The 21,752-nt window shown below is 30.6% G+C and overlaps 1 protein-coding gene across 1 annotated transcript in view; it reads right to left on the bottom strand.

Moving 5' to 3' along the window:
- Window positions 1-5,086: 5,086 nt before the first annotated feature.
- The window catches only part of LOC139496846 (serine/threonine-protein kinase TBK1-like), a 31,471-nt gene continuing 14,805 nt past the window's right edge, over window positions 5,087-21,752 (bottom strand). Inside the window, exons 8-18 of the mRNA XM_071285120.1 lie at window positions 21,414-21,593; window positions 19,723-19,946; window positions 19,013-19,178; window positions 16,093-16,249; window positions 15,305-15,429; window positions 14,333-14,446; window positions 11,992-12,090; window positions 8,371-8,464; window positions 7,611-7,696; window positions 7,244-7,315; window positions 5,087-6,667 (exon numbers count right to left, since the gene is read on the bottom strand). Of these exons, the coding sequence (XP_071141221.1) occupies window positions 6,514-6,667; window positions 7,244-7,315; window positions 7,611-7,696; window positions 8,371-8,464; window positions 11,992-12,090; window positions 14,333-14,446; window positions 15,305-15,429; window positions 16,093-16,249; window positions 19,013-19,178; window positions 19,723-19,946; window positions 21,414-21,593 (1,471 nt within the window). The 3' untranslated portion in view covers window positions 5,087-6,513. The remainder of the gene's footprint in view (window positions 6,668-7,243; window positions 7,316-7,610; window positions 7,697-8,370; window positions 8,465-11,991; window positions 12,091-14,332; window positions 14,447-15,304; window positions 15,430-16,092; window positions 16,250-19,012; window positions 19,179-19,722; window positions 19,947-21,413; window positions 21,594-21,752) is intronic.

Raw genomic sequence — 21,752 nt, 5'->3', positions numbered from 1 at the left:
TGCAATCATCTTTTTATGTGGTTAGATTTTTTTCTCTACCGACCCTCATTGTCAATTTTTAGATTTACGTGAAGATATAAGACTTGTTTCCGTTACCATACGTTCTATCTGAAAGATGCGTTCAATAAAGTCACCAAAACTTTTAATTATTGAGTGAGAGGACAGTATGTATATAGCAGAACATGTATACTAAATTATAATCCTGGTACCTTTGATAACTATTTACACCACTGGGTCGATGCCACTGCTGGTGGACGTTTCGTCCCCGAGGGTATCACCAGCCCAGTAGTCAACACTTCGGTGTTGACATGAAAATCAATAATGTGGTCATTTTTTTTTTATAAATTTCCTGTTAACAAAAGTTTAAATTTTTCGAAAAACTAAGGATTTTCTAATTCCAGAAATATAGTGCCTTAGCCGTATTTGGCGCAATTTTAATGAAGGTGAGCGGTACTTTAGTATTACTCGATTTATTTTACTTGACTGGGCGGAGTTTAACCTGTTCGCTCATAATAAACCAGTCCATCTTATAGATAGGTGTTTTAGGATAAACTCACCAATGAAGTGTCCAGTAATTCTTTTATAAATTCCTTTGATGACACTGATAGGTGATTAGAAATCAGTAATAATTATAACGGCAATCATCCTTATCACACACATCTTCAAATAGACTGCCCTTATGCAAATTAAAACGTAAACTCCGTCCGATCAGTTGAAACAAGGACGTATAACTAAATCTAATATACGTCATTGGTTGAAATAACATTGGTAATAAGTAAATGAATAAGTAAATGGACAGTTAAATAAAAAGTAAAATCACAAAAATACTGAACTCCGAGGAAAATTCAAAACGGAAAATCCCTAATCAAATGGCAAAATCAAGCTCAAACACATCAAACAACTTTCATATTCCTGACTTGGTACAGGCATTTTCTGATGAAGAGCTGGTTTTATAGCTAGCTAAATATGATATTACTGTATCGTTAAACAAAATTAACAATGAATTTATTAACTATGGTAGTTGGGTCGCATCAAGCTTCAGTTCGTTCCTCCTACTCTGGATCTTTTATCCCGATTAAAACATGAATGAAGCATGCAACGATTCAAACATCGATTCTAAACAAATAAAAGATGCTAATTGGGAAGTATTTGATACTAGACTACTCCAACCCTGGTTTGACAGCGTTAAAATTGAGATTCTTGTCTAATAGCAAGTATATTCTGTACCGAATATATATACTGAAAAAGTATCATGACAAAAAATACTAAAACCCGAGGACAATCCAAAACGGCAAGTTCATGATCAAAATCAAAACAACAAACACATCCAACGAATGGATAACAACTTTTTAAAGGCATTTTCTTATGTAGAAAATACTGAACCAAACTTGACCTCAAAGCCTGCCAAAACTTTCACTTGTATGACAGTAACAAACAGTTCCTTTATATTTACCACAACGAGTAAACAAAACAAACAGACATACTATTATATATTATCATAATAGGTAAAAATGTCAAAAGTAGAGATACCGCAGTCAACATTGTGTTATAATCTTAATAATTATAAAAACAAAGAAATATGACATCAAAGAAAACAACACGTCATATAGACAAAGCACATAAGTAAAATCGAAAGACAAGAATACAAAAATTCACCATAGCACAATAACACAATTACGGATGAGCACCGAGCCACGTCAAATGAATATAACAAAAACAATGACAAGATAAAATAAAATAATTTTCAAATACAAATAACACGTAATTAAGATGATTAACAGCGTCAGTACCTCGAAATTATAATTCAAGATCACCGTGAATTATACGGATTATTGATCAACAAGATCTTGGTATCTTCATATGAACTTTTATAAGATTTACACTGTAGGTATACACAGACTAATATAGGCTGGATCATCCTGGGCATACAATGATTCAAGACTGGGCAAAAGACCAACCACTTCTGCACGAGATGACCCATTGCCGCACATATTTCAAAGAACAAAATAAAGTGTTAATTATACCACACCATCTTGAGGAGGAATCAACATTGCAATACCAAATATATTAGTCAATTAAACGACTTTAATCTAATCACATTCTATATGTACCTGTACCAAATTAGGAGCCAGTATTTGAGTGTCGTTTTTTTTTTTGTGGCTGTTTTTCATATTTTTTTTTGTTTATTGTTTTGTTAAATGAATTATTGTGATGTACCAGAGACAAATAATACAGCACTGTCCCATTGAGAGGGGGGTTGGCGACAAACTAGTTTAACACTGCCACATTCTGTATGTGCCTGTCCACAGTCAGAAGCCTGTTTAACAATGCAACATTCTGTGTGTGCCTGCCCACAGTCAGAAGCCTGTTTAACACTGCCACATTCTGTATGTGCCTGCCCACAGTCAGAAGCCTGTTTAACACTGCCACATTCTGTATGTGCCTGCCCACAGTCAGAAGCCTGTTTAACACTGCCACATTCTGTATGTGCCTGCCCACAGTCAGAAGCCTGATATTCAATGGTTGATGTTTGTTGCTGTGTAGCATTTGTTTTTCGTTCATTTTTATACATATATTTGACTGTTAGTTATCTCATTTCAATTGTTTAACATTTGTCGTTTCTGCACCTTTTATAGCTGCTATGTATGGGCTTTGTTCATTATTGAAGGCCATACGGTGACATATAGTTGGCAATTTCTTGTCATTTGGTCTCTTGTGGAGATTAAAAGAATCCCTCTGTTAAAAATAACAATTTTTATTTTTAAAAGTCTTACGAAACATGATTTTGATTTTTTTGAAAAAAACTAAGGTTAAATATATATTTTTTTATTTTTCTGTAAATTCATCAATGAAACAAACATAACATATTAATATATAAATGTATCACAGATTCACTCTGGCATAGGTTTGCATACATAAATTTAAGTTGTTATAATCAAATCACCACCAATAAAATTATGTTCTACAAAGTATGTCTTCTATCATTTCCAAAGTAAAAAGAGTTATTACAATGTATTGATTCTCAAGTCTTTGGTTTTTGTATTGTTGCAAGCAATTCATACTTTTCGTAATCATTTAAATGGGGATTAGTTCAAATAAATAAGAAAGGGTACAAATATACACGCATAGAAGTACAAAGACTCAAATTCCATGAACTCCAAATGGAAACAGATATGTGCATTCATAGGAAAAGCTTCTTCATTCCATTTCTCATAAGACATGCAATTCCAATGGATGATATTGCCCAAAGATTCACTCTTTACAAAAGGCATGCTAGCATCAGTCAAAACTTAATATTGTTTCTGTCTGTGTACTAAAAGAATGGGTTAAATATGCAAATATATTCTGCCATAGTTTTAAATGATCTGAAAAATGTTAAAAATCAAAACCAAAAAAAAAACAAATTTTACTACATGTAATAATAAGATGAGGTATAATTGCCAATGAGTCAACACTGCACCAAAGACCAAATGATGTGGAAGGTCAGCAATAATACTTAACCGTAAAGCCTTTAGCAAATGGCCATACTGCACAGCAAGCCATTAAAGGCCTGAGATGACAAATTAAAACTATATAACAGAGAAACTACTCAATATACAATAAAAAAAAAAATAATATACTGCAACAAACAACAATGCTCATACATTGTTAACCACAGTTACAGGTGGCCAAGTCTATCCTTAAGCTGGGACAGTGGTGTAGCAGGACAACATAAGAACAAATTACAAAAATAAGTTCAAAAGGACTAAACTCATCCGATCAATACAAAGCACAACAATAACTTACAGAGACACAAAAGACATATAGCACAGAACTGAGAATTCTCACCATGAGGTAAAAGAACTGTATACGGTATATATGCCAAATGTAATCAGACTTGTTCAGGAACTGATATCAAAATGTTTTAAGAACCTAAGTCTAAATATTTCCTTTTAAAGATTTTATTAATCCTGGTACCTTTAATAACTTTTGCAAAAGTTTACAATACCAATTAAATCAAAATATTATTCAGTGCCCTACATTGTTGTTTTACTCAAAATGACAAAAAGTGCATGTTTTTGAAATCTTGCGTTAAACCACATAAATTGATTTGAATCAGAAAGTCTAACTATAGCTTCATAGCCACTAAGATTTTGGTTTTGGTTAGGAGCGGCCTTTATATTACTATTTGTAGTAATTATGTCTTATGTACAAAACAATAAACAAACAACAAATATGAAATACAGCAACAAACAACAACCACTGAATTACAGGCTTCAGACTTGGGACAGGCGTATACAGAATGTAAGAGGGGGTGAGGGGGCACTTATTGTGCATATTGAAGTTGTTGCAAGAATAAAATGGGATAATTGGAAAGCATTTAATCATATGTTTACAAATTCTAACATTTCTGTACAACTTCCACTAAATCAATCAAAATAATGTAAAATTTGGACCACCCTAGGAATACTAAAGTCAATGTGGATTTTGTGAAAAATTGCATGAAATGTAACAGTTTAAGGTCCATAACCCTGGAATGAATCGAATCTAAGGGTCAAAATAAAGTAACTCTGGAATGTCAAAAAATTTCAATGAAAGGGTGCTTTCTGTTGTCAATTCTAATGTTGTATTAAAGTTCTACCCATGAATTGGTTGAATAATTCAAAAGAATAAACAACAACCTGATTTATGCTAAAAACATAAAGAAATAACAAATATACAGAAACCAACAAACATGACCATTGAATAACATGCTCCTGACTTGCTTTGGTAAAGAACATTATCAAATAATATGTATGAAAAAAATAAAATCAGTTGTTGGCTATTCATAGTGTTCTGAATATATATATCAGTAAAAAATCATTCAGCACATAATAAGTATGCACAAATAACAAATACATACAATCTTAGGTCTTGTACTTGATTTTATAAAGTTTTGCATTATTTCCAAACTAAAATTTGTTTAAAGCATATAGTGTTGTTTACATTTCTTGGAACACTGCCACCTTTTTGCCGATATGTGAGGGTGGTGGTATATCTAGAATTTTTTTTATATACAAAAGATCTTTGAATGAGTGGTTAGTTGATAAAACAAACACTACTGAACTGCAAGAATTAAATGTATATTTGTACATGTATTAAAACAATTGCATGATTTGTATTACACTCACTTTTTTTCCAATAGATAATACATCTTGAAATACTTTTCTGACGAAAATTTAAAAAAAATACTTCTTTTATGCAAACAAGTTTAATCCTTGCATGCACTTTTTTAATAACTGAACTATGTCAAAAGTTATTTTGTTGGCAACATTATCAGTATTCAACATACCAATCGTCATTAATCAGTTCACTAATAATGGATTTTTATTTCTGATGTAGACATTTTGATGCCCAAGTATTAACATTAATTGTTTTAAAAACAGTAAAAAGTTATTAACTGTAAATCATCATGTGATTTGGTAATCAAAGAGAGGAAAACTTCACTGTTTATGTCCCGTTAGTTTAAAACATCATTTAATTATTGGTGATATAGTAATACAGGTTTTTCTAAACAATGGAATTTTAATATATGAAAAAACGTGACTAAGGAATATTGTGGGGATATAGGAGTTTGGCTGTTCAGAGCAGGCAATAAACCAAAGGAGCACTGTAACATTAAAATCATAAAAAAAATATTCATAATTTTAATTAGTAACCTAAGTAACACTTACGGTAATTAACAACCCTTAATAGAATAATGTGTACCATATATAATTTATCGAAATGAAAAACAGCAGGAATTCAAATGACAAGAAGTCTAGGAGTCTCATCCTTTTATCTTTTCCCTTTTAGAAAATTTACCTGATTTTTTCCTATTCTTTAATTTTATAATGAGTCAGAAACTCAAAGACTTCAAGATATCTTCATATATTCAAGATAGTTTAGCAAAATTTGGAAAGCTTGCTACAAAACTATTCGTGTATAAATCTTATGTTATTCAGTTTAAAGATGTGTGATTATTTAAAAATACTGTTTTTAATCAGTATAAACTGAAATATTAGAATCATTTTGTAGCCTGGGATTAATATGAACGCTGGATTTCACTCTGTTATATTTAGTATTCATATGGATATCAATTTAACAAATACCATAATTACATGATATATATTGTTAAGTGTGGAAGGAATGCTGATGACATTATTGTTCTATAGTCTACCAAAAACAGGCATGTTCAAGTTTAGATTTAGAATTGGTTAATAAGATAGATTTATCATTCAGACATTTCTGATATGAAAATGTTTTAAATATATCAATATATAACAAAAATTAACCTGGTTCTAATGAATACTATATATGTTAGCAATGATAGATGAATTTTTGGGTATTTTTGTACCAATTTATAACACTTCTTTAAAACACCAATTTTCCAATCAAACGACATCAGAAATATGCATAGAATTACTTTTAACCAATTACATCAAGTGTTCTCTCTATTCATATCACAGAAATAATGTGCTTTGCAGTCAGATCAGCAACAGCTACATTGTATTTTCATCTTTTGCAATCAACCAAGTCCTCTAAAATTGACATGTCCTTCTCAAGGGATGTATCTACTCCATTAGTCAATGAAGTATCAAACTTGTTGGACAATGACGTATAGTCAACATCCTCAAGGGATGGGAAATCACTCATTAAGGAGGACAAACTGAAAGAGAAAGACAAAGTACTTTTATTATTACAAAATTCTTAAAACTATAGTAGTAAAAAGTATAAACACCAAACATGCATTAAGTTTAATATAATTATAAGCTTGTGGAAACTGGATTATACTAAGAATAAACACTGAATAAACTAGTAATAGTTCTGTTACATTCCATGTCACATCTGTTATAAAAGTAAGTGAAGTTTGTGCAATCTTTGAAAAGGGCAGTGTAGTTTTACTTTAAATAGAAAGTAGACTCAATAGAAACAAAGGATTTTTTTTTTTCAGATTATTAATTGTTTTGATTTTTAAAACATATCAAGAAACCTGCATTGGAAAGTGTTACTAACAAGATCATGGATCAAAAGACATTGACCAATATTTCACAAGAAGGGAAACAACCTACCAAACACCCTATGTACCAATGAAGAAGTTGAAGAAAGACAAAGTTTCAAAATGTTGAATTGGGGTCTGCCATCTTTTATGTAGAATGGCAAGTAATGAAAACCCTTTCTTTCCCCCATCTGGAACTTTTTTTTTTAATTTCAAGACACATGTGTATGCAGAGTATAAACTTACCTATCTAACTGTTCCCTTGACTGAACTGCTATTAATTTTGATTCCATTACATTCCTCTGTATATCTTCAACTCTAAAAAAAAAAAAAAAAGCATTTAAAGATCCCAGTAGGTGTCTATCTTTGTATGGGAATTAATATTCTTTTGAAAAATTATAAAACTGGTTTTTTTCATAATCTAAATGTAAATTTTAGGCAATTATTCTGTATTATAAATTTCTAATCAGTTTTTACCAAATTATTAGTAAATCTCCTTTCCATTCAAAAAAAAAGAAGAGAAAAGTATTAAAAAAAACGTTATGAGCTAGATAATTTTGTAAAGCTTAACTAGCAAATCTATTTAGTAAGACTAATTAATAACAAACCTTACCTCAAATTAACATCTGTGATAAACTGTTTTCTTTTAAGGGTCTTTTCTCCTATGGCAGGTAATGGTGGTTCTTGTGTACTTAATTCCTGACACAAAAATGAAAAGACAGATAAAGAAAATATTCTAGCAGACCAAATATTGAACTTAGAATGAAATTCAAAACAGTGTAGCTGTGGCAATTGATAGACACATTAAAATCATCCATTGACTGGGACAATTTAGGTGAACGTTTGTATGTAACGACCAATGCTCACTATGTACTTTTTAAAGACACTTAAACTATGGGGTCACCAAAGGTTCTCAACACCTAAATAAAGTAATTCGAAAAATTAATCAGAAATAACACGATATTCTGATTTATATCAATTATATAAATCAAAACACAAAGGTTATTCCTGATTAATTTTTCGAATTATTTTATAATTAAAGGCGTTAAGAAACCTTTGGTGACCCCACAGTTTAAATGTCTATCGTAGGTACGTCGTGAACAGTGGTCGTTACAGACAAACGTTCACGTAAATTGTCCCAGTCAATGGATGATTTTAATGTGTCAATCAATGGCCACAGCTACACTGTTTTGAATTTCATTCTATATTGTCTTAGTATTCTTGTCTTGCAAGAAATATTATACCTTGTCATAAATTAATTTTAAACTATTGTGCAAAATGTTATGAAAAAGCATAAGGAATTCTACATATGGAACCTATAAATATGTTTTATGTTAATAGATATTGTATCAACACACTAAAAGAGTCCTGACCTTAAATGTCTGTACAAGATCATCAATAGAAGAACCAGCTTCACTTATATACACATCCAATTCTGTGCTCTTTTTCTTTCCTTGTTTAAAATATCTACAAATATATATTTTTATACCTGTATATTTTCATACAACAAAATTCAATTATCTCTCAATATTATTTGTCTAGTATCATAATGCTGAATTGAGAAGAAAACTATTTCATTTGTTTACTTGACAAAACTTTTATTTATTTTTATCGACGATGATCGTAACTTTTATTTAAGATGATCATAACTGTCTGTTCTAACAAAGCATTTTCTGATAAATAAAGCTGTCTGATATGGGAAAAAGAGTACATTATCAGCTTATATTGTGATAATAATGAGGAACGATCACAGAGGGAAGGTAACTTCCTATTGGTAAGTTCAAAAATAGTTATGATTTCGCGAGATTTCATGTTTTTTTTTTATCTATAGTACAATATTAAACAGCTTTGGGGGTTAAAAACGTTATATTGATAACATATATTTTTTATATAAAGAAGGTATTGGACATTTCATATCAATGGCCATTTTGGTAAAATTGGAGATATTTCTTTCTTTGTACTAGGGATAATAGTACTTTTTGAGAATCTGGTATTTTGGGGGAATTCCGACTTTACAGGTGTTTTTTTTTTTATCAGATATAGCATTATTAAAGGAGATGTTGAAAAAAATATAGCATTTAGAAGTTTAACCATATCTTTTGAATGAAGAAAAAAAATACACCAATGAAACCATCAATAAAGGAGCTACTGTTTGATTTTTATTGGGGAAGGGGCTAGGATGAAAATGTTGTTCTGCATTTTTTTATTTTGAAATATCAATCCTGCTCGGCCCTGCCTTTTTCATTGAAAATTCAAGACCCGGATTGAAACACATCAAAATAATGTAACTTCATGCCTACCATCACTTAATAGTTATTTCTCAAATATTCAGTGAAAGTTTTGGCCTGTATCTTAAACTGTATCACAAGGATGATATTTATATTTGCTTCATATAAACGTACTTCATTTGGAATGTTAACTAAATAATTTATTTAAATAAATATTGAGGACATTTGCATATAAATAAGGCTGCTAATTCCCCCTTATGTCATTTCTTTTTGACAAATAGTGGTGTTCATAAACACTCATTTTGTTTAGTATGCAAATCATACTGTTTTCAGTAATACCAATACATTGTTACTGCTAAATAGGATTTCATTTAAAGAAATTTTGAGTAACGATCATCTTTTCATAAAAACATGTCAAAGTTACGATCATACGTAGACGGAGTAACCATCATCATCATGTTTTTTTTTAATCTCGATTTTCGTTCTAGTTGTTTCTATATCATTTAGGAAAAACACATTCAATGGCAATGATTATTAAGATTTTTCTTCATATTAAACAAATTTGAAAATAAGCTGTTGAAATAGAGAAATCAGGCTTCTAATATTTCCATAAATTTGTGTCCGCCATATTGGGATGATCGTAATTGCAGTTACGATCATCACGTTGACACCAGTGAATAAATAAAATCTTAAACTGTGAGTGAACTCATAAAAATACTCATGCCTGTATTTGCATATCAAAACTTAAATTAAATGACTAAGTCTATAAAAATTTACAAAAAAAAAGGAAATGAACCAAATACTATTTTAGTCTTCAAGAAAAACAGGATAATATTCCATTGTGCACATCCTCAGTCAGATGGTTTCTACAACTGTTAAAAGTTTCACCATTATCTGTCTGGCTTTTTAGGAGAAATTGTGTTTACAAGAGACTATAGAATGGTAAAATATTGGATAAAATTATTATGTACTGATAATTGCATATTGAAAATTGTTATGATAAAATGTTTAATAGCTGTAATATGAAACCAAATGATAAGCAGAACTAGTGCTGTAAGATTGAAGATATTTTGGGTTAATATGGATTTGACTTTATTTGGTTACGTCAAAAGGTAGAAAATGTAGATTTTTTACTAAAGCCTCGGTCACACCTTACCAGATAGCTCGAACGGACGCCTAACGAATAACTTTTTTTCAATCCGTTCATGTCCGTTAGACGTTCGTTCTTATCCGTTAGACGTCCATTCATATATTCATTGCATGTCTGTTAAGCGTACGTTTTATCCATCGGTGTCCGTTCTGTCCGGTGGAAAATTTTGAGCATGTTCAAAACTTTGAACGAACGTCCAACGGATAAAATGTCTGTTGAACGTCCGTTAGGCGTCTGTTTTGTACGGTACTCGTCCGTTTTGTTTCCGTTTTGTATCCGTTACGTGTCCCTTAGACATCCGTTGGAGGTCTAGAAGATTAATTCACCAACGGACTTCTACCGGAGGTTTAACAGATAAAACGGATGATGAACGGATCTGAAACGGATAAATGCAAATTGAAAATCTCGCGTCAGAAATGCCAATTATTGGTATGTCAGATTTCTTAAGGTTCATGAATTCTTATTATTCATAATCGATCTTAGTGTATAGGCATGTCTTCACAATCAAGCAGTTCTTATTTAGGCCAGACACTGCCCTTTGGCAGAATTTTGAAGAATAAACCAAAACCAGTTACACAGAAACATTTTGAATATATATGGGATTTACATGTATTATTATTGTCGCATTTGATTATTCCGTATATCTTGTTCATCCGTTTTATCCAGTACGCTTCCGTTAGGTGTCCGTTTTATGCGGTACTCGTCCGTTGGATGTACGTTCAACACATGTTCTGTCTGGTACGTGTCCATTTCTCGTACATTGCATATCCGGCATGTGTCAGTTATCCATTTTGTCAATTTTGTCAACGGACAACTTTTATTTTCATCCGTTAGGCGTCCGTTCGTGCTATCAGGTAAGGTGTGACCGAGGCTTAAGACAACGAAAAGAAAGAATAGTTAATAAATTTACAAGCGAAGCAAATGCTTTCTTTAAAGTCTCAAATAAATGTCAATTATATAAATATATTTTTTTTACACATGCTTTACAATTTTACTTAAACAAACAAGTGAATCATATATATAAACCTTATATTTGTAAATACTGTATTTATGCACATAATTTGAATATAGAGACTGGAAGATATTATTATATTGACAGGAAAGATACATTATGTATTTATTGTGATACAAGTTCCATTGAAGACAAATTTCATTTTTTATTGGAATTTACTAAATATGCTGACATTAGGGAAGATATATCAAACAATATTATTGGAGACACCCCTCTACTTATAAATTGATATAATTATTCCCTGTACAATAAACAATCTGGGTAAAGACTTAAAATTAGCTGAGAAACCATACTGCTAACTTTTAATTATTTTGTGAATTTCATAATCTGTGTTATACTTAAAATTGTATTGTATAAGAGATATTTAATGTATTTTAATGTAGTTAATATTTTATTATTTTATGTCTGTATATGTGATATGGTGCATGTATAATTAATTTGTCAAAAAATGTATATATATATATCCTATAAGCTGTACTTGCTTTTGGAATAAAGTATTACATGTATTACAAAGAAATTGAAATTAGTTTAATTATCTCCCTTTAACATCATACTCTTGCTTTCACATCATTATAAGTGTTTAGCTATATAATTACAGCATTACCTGTTCCATGCAATGAAATCTGAATGTTCTTTCTCAAATTCTGTTTTACTGATTGTCATCATCTTTTGTATTTCTTTGGAATGTTCCAGAATATTTTTTCTACAAAAGTTATAAATATTTTTTATTAAAACTAAAATGTTTTAAAATCATCTCAATTTTGTTTAAACATCAAAAGATTCCAAACATCAATTTGTCTGATTTTTACATGATCTGCTCAGTTCTTAAACAAGTTCCTGGTTTAAATATAAAAGAAAAAAGAAAAAATCTTTTGCTTAGTAATGAGTCAAGTGTAAAACCACAAGTTACAGATTATAACATTAAATGTTACTTAAGAAATAGTAATAAAGGCAAGCTTTAACAGTAAAAATATGAATAAACAGCTGCGCCATGAGCGCATGATACACCCGACGTCTTGTGTGGAAGTTTTATGCAATAATCATAAATAGTTTCTGAGTAAGTTTTAAGCAATTACCATTTATTGCTTTTGAGACACGGCGGGACATGTGAAACCCCCCAGCCTGTTTTTTTTTACAAATATCACTAAATAAACGTAATTAAAGACAACAACACCCATCAATTACCGCATGGTGATTAATTTATTGTGGTCGACATGTTTCGCCAACAAGCGTGGCGTCTTCAGGACAATATTATACATGAAATCAAACAGTGAAGTACAAATTTTGCGGTTGTGCGGTTTGCCTTAACAATAGAGGTTGTTATGACGACGTTATAGATATAAATAGAAAGTGAAAGTGAAAGTAAAATAAGAATCTAGTATAGTTCAAAGAGAAAGTTAGTCAATAAAGTTATTAATGATGTGGTTATCTCCTATTCTTGCATGTCTGTGTAGTGGTCCTCATAGAAGTTTCTAGTGGTAATAATGTAGAAATGATGGAAGTAGCTCATAAAATGTCAGTTTATTTCCAAATTGGACAACACCCCATTGGCCATCCCGTACCAATTCAACTGGCTTCGCTCCGAGGGAGGTACTGCTTCCATTGAGTTAGTAAAAGGTGAAGTGTGTGATCGCCGCAATTTTGGGAATTGTAAATCTTGGTAGATGTGTTCATAAAAATTAACTTTGCTAATAAAATGTCCGTGGATGAAGCTTTTCTTTATAAATATGGTTTGTGGTTTATGTGGTTCATCTTGGTTCTGGTTCCTTCCTTTTTTCCTAAGTAAAATGCCTGGTATTCCGAATTTCTTTGACTTTGCATGTGTACTTATGTATGGTATGTAAATCTTCAGTGATGGACTTCTTCTTCTTTGTATGTTTCTGTGGTTGCTTCTGTTTCCAAATCTCTCCTTATTTTTTCTCCGTATCTGGTAATTTTCGGCAACGGATCGAGAACTCTTTAAATGGTCCGGTATTTCGTTCATGCTGTGTGGTTGTTAGGTACAACGCTAGTTTGGCAAAGGTGGATCCTCTCGGATGCAGGGGTTCACAGTAAAAAAGTAAACTTCAACTTGAAAGATGGTGAACCAACACCTGATTACGTTTATTTGCTTTTATAGTGAAAGACAACTGTGAATACCGCGTGGTATCCACCCGCTATTACCCAACCGCACGATAACCACTTCAGGTGTTGGTTCACCATCTTTCAAGTTGAAATATCACTAAAATAAAATTTTGAATCAAACCAAAAAATATACAGATCTTTAGATTGATATAACAAAGAAGTGTGTACAGTTTCAAGCAATAATCATAAATTGTTTTTGAGATACCGCGCAACATGTAAAAAAAAACACCTCCCCTTTTTTACAAAATACTCAATAACACAAAAATAAAATTTTGAGTCATCACCAAAAAGTATACAGATCTCAAGATTAATATAACAAAGAAGTGTGTAAAGATTTAAGCAATAATCATAAATTGTTTTTGAGATACCGCGCGACATGTAAAAAACCCTCCCCCTTTTTTACAAAATACTCAATAACTCAAAAATGAAATTTTGAATCATCACCAAAAAGTATACAGATATTAAGATATGTACTAAGAAATGTGTAAAGTTTTAAGCAATAATCAAGAATCGTTTTTGAGATACGGTGCGACATGTGAAAAAAAACACACCCCTGTTTTAGTTACAAAGTGCCGTAACTCAAAAAGTATAAATTTTATTTTAACCAAAAAGTATCAGATCATTTGACCATCATAAAAAACAAATATTAAGTTTCATGAAATTTAGATAAGTCGTTCTCAAGTTACGGTGCCACATGTTTACGCTGGACAGACAGACGGACAGAGGGACGGACGGACACCGGACATTTGTAAACCATAATACGTCCCGTCAAAGTTTTGACGGGCGTATAAAAATTGGATTAGAAATTCTAACAAACTAACCTGTCAAAATTGTGCATATATTCTATATGTACAGTCATACGTTGACTTCGTCTCTCAGCAAATTTCTTCAGTAATTCTTCTGATTGTACAACATGTCTCCTTACTTTTCTCTCACTTTAAAAAAAAATTCTAGTAAATTCCGTTCTTTCATTGTGAAAAGACATTTAGAAATTGAAACAGCTGAACATTATGTTAAGAGAAATGTTCTTTTACTTCATAGCTTAAGGTTAAATGTTTTTTACTGTACTGGCTTTTCATTAATGGCCAAAACGAATTAAACATCAGAGGAGGATTTAGGAGGCCTGCCCCCTCTATGGAGCTACATACATGGTTTGTATATAGACGTTTACATGTTCTACTCCTAATATTGCATATATTGGCTGAAAATTATTTCCTTTCCAGATTCAGATTATCAAAAGTGTAGATATTTCAAGATAACATTAGGAAATCATTTCCAATAGTTAAAGTCATTTCAAATATCTATTTGAAGCCACATAAAGTATTGGGGTTAGGCATTAGTTATATTTACTTTGTACTCATTAACAACATACATATCTTCAAGGATTACTTAAAAAAGGTGGTGCTCAGTCTTTAGTTTTCAATGTTGGGTTATGTAGACTGATGTCTCTTTTTTTGTTGTTTTACTTTTTTTGTCATGCCATTGCCACTTTTTTTCAGCTTGTGAGATTAAATATCCCTTTAGTAGCTCATGCATCTCTTTTATACTTTCACATTCAAATTACGAAAGTTTTTAAATTTCTTTTCCATATTGTCTATTCTTTCAATAAAATGGTTCATATTTTCTTTAAAAAAAACATACTAAATTAATAGCTGGCTTTATGGTATTGGATTTCCTCATTGCTGAAAGCTGTTTCATTGCCTATAATTGCTTCTTTTGAACTTTGGTCTATAAGTGTCACATTGGCAATAATACCACATCTTTTTTTTCTAAATTGAATGTATAATCCATACCTATCTGTGTTATTTTGTAGGCAGTTTGCACATGGTTTCTGTCCTGGAAATAGTTTTTTCTCTTCTGTATATAATCCAGATATTTCTGACAATACTTTCTCACATTTTTGAACTCTGGCTTTTGTCTAAAAATATTATTATTTCTAATATTCAAAAAAATTTATTTTAATAAATGGAAGCAAATATTGGTAAAATATACATTTCAGAATAGAAATCTATATCTTAATATAGAACATGTACAATCCAGCAATAAATAATCTTTCTAAATCAGTAACCTTTACATATAAAAACGTAAGTACAAATTTTTACAATTATTATTACATTTTTTCAATTTTTGGCAAAATTGGCATATTTGTGAAAATGCTTCAACTGAATCATATAGCATTTCAATTTTACAGCTATCAGATTATAAAAAGCTATTGTGTCAATCTGTACAGTCTTGATCAAATTAGCAATCTGATTAAAATGCAGATCTTGTGTCTACACTTTGCTTACAAGGATTTGAAAATACTCTGTTCTACTTTCTATTTTAAGGCTTCTTGATTTGTCATGATGATATACACCTTCAAAATTTTCTAGGTAGGAATTTGATTGACTGATTTAATAAACATGAACACAGAAAGTAGAATGGAGTGTTGTCAGATCCGTGTAAGCAAAGCTTGAACACACGATATGTATTTTCAAATTTGAAAATAAATGAGTTAAAATACATATATGAATTTGTAATCAGAATTTAACACAGCAGTCAATGCTCTCTTTACAATCAGTGCATTTCTGTTTTTACATACCATCATTGTATCATCTTCGGCTTCATCCCCTTCTTTAGTTATAGCAGTAAATTTCTCTTTCTTGGAATGTTCTGTTAAGCTACTGATGTCACTTAGTCTTTGTTGTAGGAAACTTAACTCTCTTGATAAGACATCCAACTTCTGGTCATTATGCTTTCTTCATAAATAAAATAATTATTGAAAGTTTAGCTTTTACTCAGGTATGCAAAACAAATATCAACACAAGCAACTTAATCTTAAGGGCATACAATACATTTTTGTTCTCAGTTAATTTTTTTTAATTGCATACAAACTATTTTTCACCAGACTATTCTCAGATAAATCTATTCATTGCATAGACATACCTAACCTCTTTGTTTTAAAAGATAAGCACAAAAGGATTTTTTAAAAATCATTTGGAATTTTTTATATACATGTATGCCTTAGATTTATGCAATAATTCTTTGAAAATAAATATGTTTATATATATATAATTATCAACATAAATTTAGATTTAAAAAAATGCATTTTGTAGGTTTATTTTAGATATCTAATTTCAAAAAATTCCATCATAAAAAAATCAAGCTAATTGTCTTTAAAATAAAATAGGGATCAAATTACTCATTTTGAAGCTAATAATCAATTTGTCTCAGTTTGATTTCAAGAAAAATAGCTCATTATCTCCCTTTTAACTGTATCATATGCCCTTAACTGTTTAATAAATAATCTGGTACATGTAAAACAATAGACCTGTTAACAGTAAAATTTGAAACTTCAAGTATTTAAATTTTGTGAAGTTTTATCTGTATTTTGAGAAATATTTGCCAAGAGCATGGGACAGAGTATTAACCTATTCAGTCAATCCATGGGAGGAATTATGTGCATATATAAAAAATTTGTAAGGGTCTTGCCTACTTTAGCTGTAAATCGCAGGCTTAACAAAAATGAGGAAAAAAGTCAATAAAAATATTCCTCTTGATACTATCTTTTGATTGTAAGAAGCTTCTGTCCAAGTTTGGTAAAAATCCAGGATAGTTTATATACCTAATAAATGTTTTAAAAACTTTAACTGCAGACCAAGGATCCAGAAATTTTTTCACCTAATTTCGGTCATTTTCATATAACATAAAAGTTGGTGCCCCTTTTCAAAAACAGATTGTCAAAAGCTCATTACTGCACGAGTATGCTCATACTCGTAGCATCAACGAACTTGTTTCACTGTTGCATCGCGTTTACTTCATGATTTATCCTACCATTTTCCTAAAATCGATCAAAAGCTATTAAGGCAAGGCAACAGTTTAAGAATAAAATGATTTTAATGACTCAAAATCGTAATTTTCTCAGTCATCGCTTACGTTTCTTTCGATTCTGAAGTCGAAATTCAAACCAGATGTAATGCGACAATACTAAAACGAACAATTCCGGACTTATTTCCAGGATTAGTTTTGTTTATCCAAATCTCAGAAGAAAATCGTTTTTTTAATATTTACCTTTAATAGTGTAAGAATATTAATGAAAATAGTTGCACTTGCTTTATTTAGCAAGAAATCATTTTAAATTTACGATTTAGTGTCAAATCTGCGGAAGAGAATTTCACACGTGTGTTAGTAGTGAAAAAAATCTTTTTTCTCCGTAAATTAAATCAAGTTTTAATTTAATTTTAAATCATTATTGACAATTGTCTTAGCTGAAAAGTAATTAAATAATGAAGACAGTTGGTTTAGAATTTTAATTTCTTTATAATATTAGTTCGGAGCTTGTGATTAAAATAGCCATGTGTGAACTGAAAACACAGGTAAAGAGATTAGCGATCATTAGCCAATAGCTCCCCGAGGCATTAATATAGTTATTAGGAGCGCCCTCAGGATTATAACACTTTACTGGAGTGGCAGTTTAATTACATAAAATCGATAACAAAACAAAAATATGTTTAAAATGGCGATTTGAAACTCAATCTCAACGAAATGACCGAACTTATTTCTGTTGAAAAACGAAAATTTGACCTAAATCCCAATAAATGATTTAGGACTTTTGAGTGTCCCAATCGGTCATGTCTGGCATATATGACCGTTTCCGGACCCTTGCTGCAGACTGTATGTAATGTTAATTGGAAGAAAAACTAAGTCCGTTTATAAGTAAAATACAGATACACGGGTACAAAATATTAACAAAATTTCCTTCTAGATACTAGCTTTTGATCATAAACAAGCTTCTGTCATGTTTGGTACAAATCTAAAATAGTATAAGAAATTAAGTTTAATTTTTTTTTACCACAGAGTACATGAATGTGTTGTTTCCTGACAGAAAATATAAGTCTATTTAAAAGTAAAATATGGGAAAAATAGATTTATTTTTTTTTAAATTTACTTCTGGATACTATCTTATGATCATAAACAAGCTTCTGTCCAAGTTTAGTGCAAACCCAGGATAGTTTGAGAAAGTTATTAAAATTTTAAAAACTTTAACCACAGAGTAAATGTAATGTTTCCCCGCAGAAAAACTAAGTCCATTTATATATATTAAATACAGAAATTACAAAATTTACTTCTGGATACTATCTTATGATCCAAACAAGCTTCTGTCCCAGTTTGGTAGAAATCCAGTATAGTTTTAGAAAGTTATTAAAATTTCAAAAACTTTAACCACAGAGTCAATACTTGTGGACGGCGCCGCCGCCGACAGAATGTTGGATCGCTTAGTCTCGCTTTTTCGATTAAAGTCGAAGGCTTGACAAAAATGAAGAAAAGTTAAAAGATCAAGGTAAAATACTCTACACACAATACAGTATCTTTTTTAAAAGACCTATTTCCAGAAAAAATAGTCACAAATAAAAGTTTTTTCAACGATTATCTAACTCATCCAAGAAAAACATATTATATTTACAATTATCAGATTTCAGTGAAATTAAAAACTAATTCTACAATAAAATGTTAAGTGTTACCTGCTGACACCAACAGTTTGCTGCAACAACTTTTTAAACAATTCCAGTTTCTTTATTATCTTCTCCATTAAAAACATTTTTGCACAATAAATTTTGGCCACTTGATAATCTCTGTTTATATCATACACTGTTCGTTCTGTTAGCTCAAAACATGGCATAGGCTCATCTGAAATTATCAAACACTTTCTAAAATATTACTGTTCTATGCTATATTCATTTTACTTTGGACTGTGTCATATTTGTGGATACACATAATTTTAAGCAGCACATTTTTAGTATTATGGAAATGAGTTGACAATATAACTATTTTCATATTTCAGCCTCTAATAAGCAAACTTAAAAACTAAATTGATTTCTATGATCGCACATGCATATTGTAAGAAGTTGTGTGTAATATATTGGTTCCCCTCAAAATTCCATAACAACAATCAAACTTCCAAAAATAATCTGCTATAGGATATCTTGTTACTAACAATTCAAAAAAATATATCTTGAATACAGAGTACTGTGAATTCATAAATCATTGAGATTATTTTATTATTGCAAAAAAATGCAATAATTTAAACACATTTGAAATTTTTTATATGAATTGAACAGGGTTTTTCTCAATATCACAAACATTTTTAAAATCTCATTTTAATCTAAAATGACAAAATCCCAAAAATAAATGCATGCAATAATTTCTGAATTTACAGTAAATAAAAACATACCGAACACTGCATGTTCCCAAGGTTCATAAATAATGCTGGCTGTTTCCTCTTTATTGGATACATCTAATATAATGAGTGGATTCTCATAGTCAGTGGAAATATTTTGAAAAACACAGTCGGTTTCTGATAAAATATTGTTCAAATGATTGTCTGAATATAATACAAACTGGTTAGCATGTGTAATATCTGTCTCTGATGAAATCATATCCTTAAGTTCCCTGAAACTACAACAAAAGTAACATTTAAAGACTGTAGTACTATTCTATTTAAAATTAAGGTTACTTTTGACTCCTGTACCTTTATTTCTCTTTATGACTTCAAATAGATAGGACTTCAGTGATATATTTGATTTGGATTTATTTCTTTGGTACATTTACCAATTTTGGAGGATCAATTAATCGATTTTTATGTTTGACTTTCCCAATTAAAACATTTGGTACAAACACATTCTAAAAGAAATCCTTGCTAAATTGTAGTGATGAATCATAGTAGTCACAAACAAATCAAAATTGGTCAGAATATAACATTTTTTTTAGTCTAGTGGTCAGTATATCAAGTTGAATTTGGTTCATTTTTAAGAAATCTGCACGTTTGACTTCAACAAAATAGCAAAATAAAATAGATCTTACTAAACATGCTTCATTTGAAAATTATCTATTATTAATAATTTTATTTTTTTTCAATACCACATGTTTGTATTGTTTTCTGTCTATCATTTTGTTATTTACATGGGTTTTTTTTATTTGATAACAATCCTATACACCTTATTGCTAATCCCGGCTTGAACTTTTGACACATACATCAATCACTTTTCCATTGTGATGTCAGATATTTTGCTTTATGACGTCAAAATTTTACAGGAACCTGTGTGATATCCAATAATGGCAGACAAATAGCGAAAAGGTGTATTATTTGGATTTTAGACCTTTAACATTTTTATTCTTATTCTAAAATATGGGATGCAGTTTTAGAGACCTGCATGAATTTATATCATGATATTTCACACATACAGTGGAGTCCCCGGTGTCCGTGCGGCCGGTGATACCGCTCATTAGCTGATTTCGTTATATCAACTTCGTAACGCAAATAAAATTGTTCTTCTCATTGTGTTAGCATTCCAAAGGGATAAAAAAAAGAATAAAATTGATAAGTTCCAGATTGAAATAATAACTGCAATCCCTAGATTTACAATATTTGGCCAATGTCCATTAAAAAAATACAGCATCAGATAAAATTTGTTTTTACTTAAGTCAAATTTGTATCAGATTGAAATAATTTTTGCTCTGCATCCTTGGCAGTGTGCTTGGTTTGAATTTAGCTACCTTTCGTAGCAGCAAATCTTTCCTCTATTCAAAATAAGCTATTTTTGGAAGGCATGCACGAATCGCTGGACATTGGAGGAACTCTCAAAACAGGGGTTTCCTTACTTTAGACACACATTACACAAAATCTTGAGGTTTAAACCCTACAAACTGATAATTTTATGAAATAAAAGTATGTTATGAATGTATTCACTAAATATTTTCCAATTATTGGTTTTATCAGTTGAATGAAGTGAAGTCATAAGTCTTATGTGCGCGGATACACCGGACTGCACCGTACCCATACTGTACAATATTTATCCAACTAGAATACCATATCCCCCTCTTAAATCTATTAATGCAATTTGAGGAAATGGTTTGAATTCTTACTTTGTTTCTTGTTTTACATATAATATGTTTCTTGTACAGGTATTTGGATAAAACACATAAACTGGTTTCCTGCTCATTAGTTCATCAGCGGCATCAAAAAAATCTTCAAAACTCCATATTTTTGTTTTATCACTTTCCAGTAGATTTATAAGAATGGTTTTTACACAGGTGTTCATAGATCTGAAACATAATAAAAAGCAAGTCTCTAATGATAGTTTTTCAAAGTGATTACAATTTTATTTTTCTCTGCCTTTTAATGGAATGATTAAGACATCAGAAAACCATCTAACCCTAAAATGAAAACAACAATGAAAATGATTGAAGATAGTTTTTACACAA

The sequence above is a fragment of the Mytilus edulis genome, chromosome 1, assembly GCF_963676685.1.
Source record: "Mytilus edulis chromosome 1, xbMytEdul2.2, whole genome shotgun sequence".
Classification (NCBI taxonomy): Eukaryota; Metazoa; Mollusca; class Bivalvia; order Mytilida; family Mytilidae; genus Mytilus; species Mytilus edulis.
This window is presented reverse-complemented; position numbering and strand designations above follow the sequence as displayed.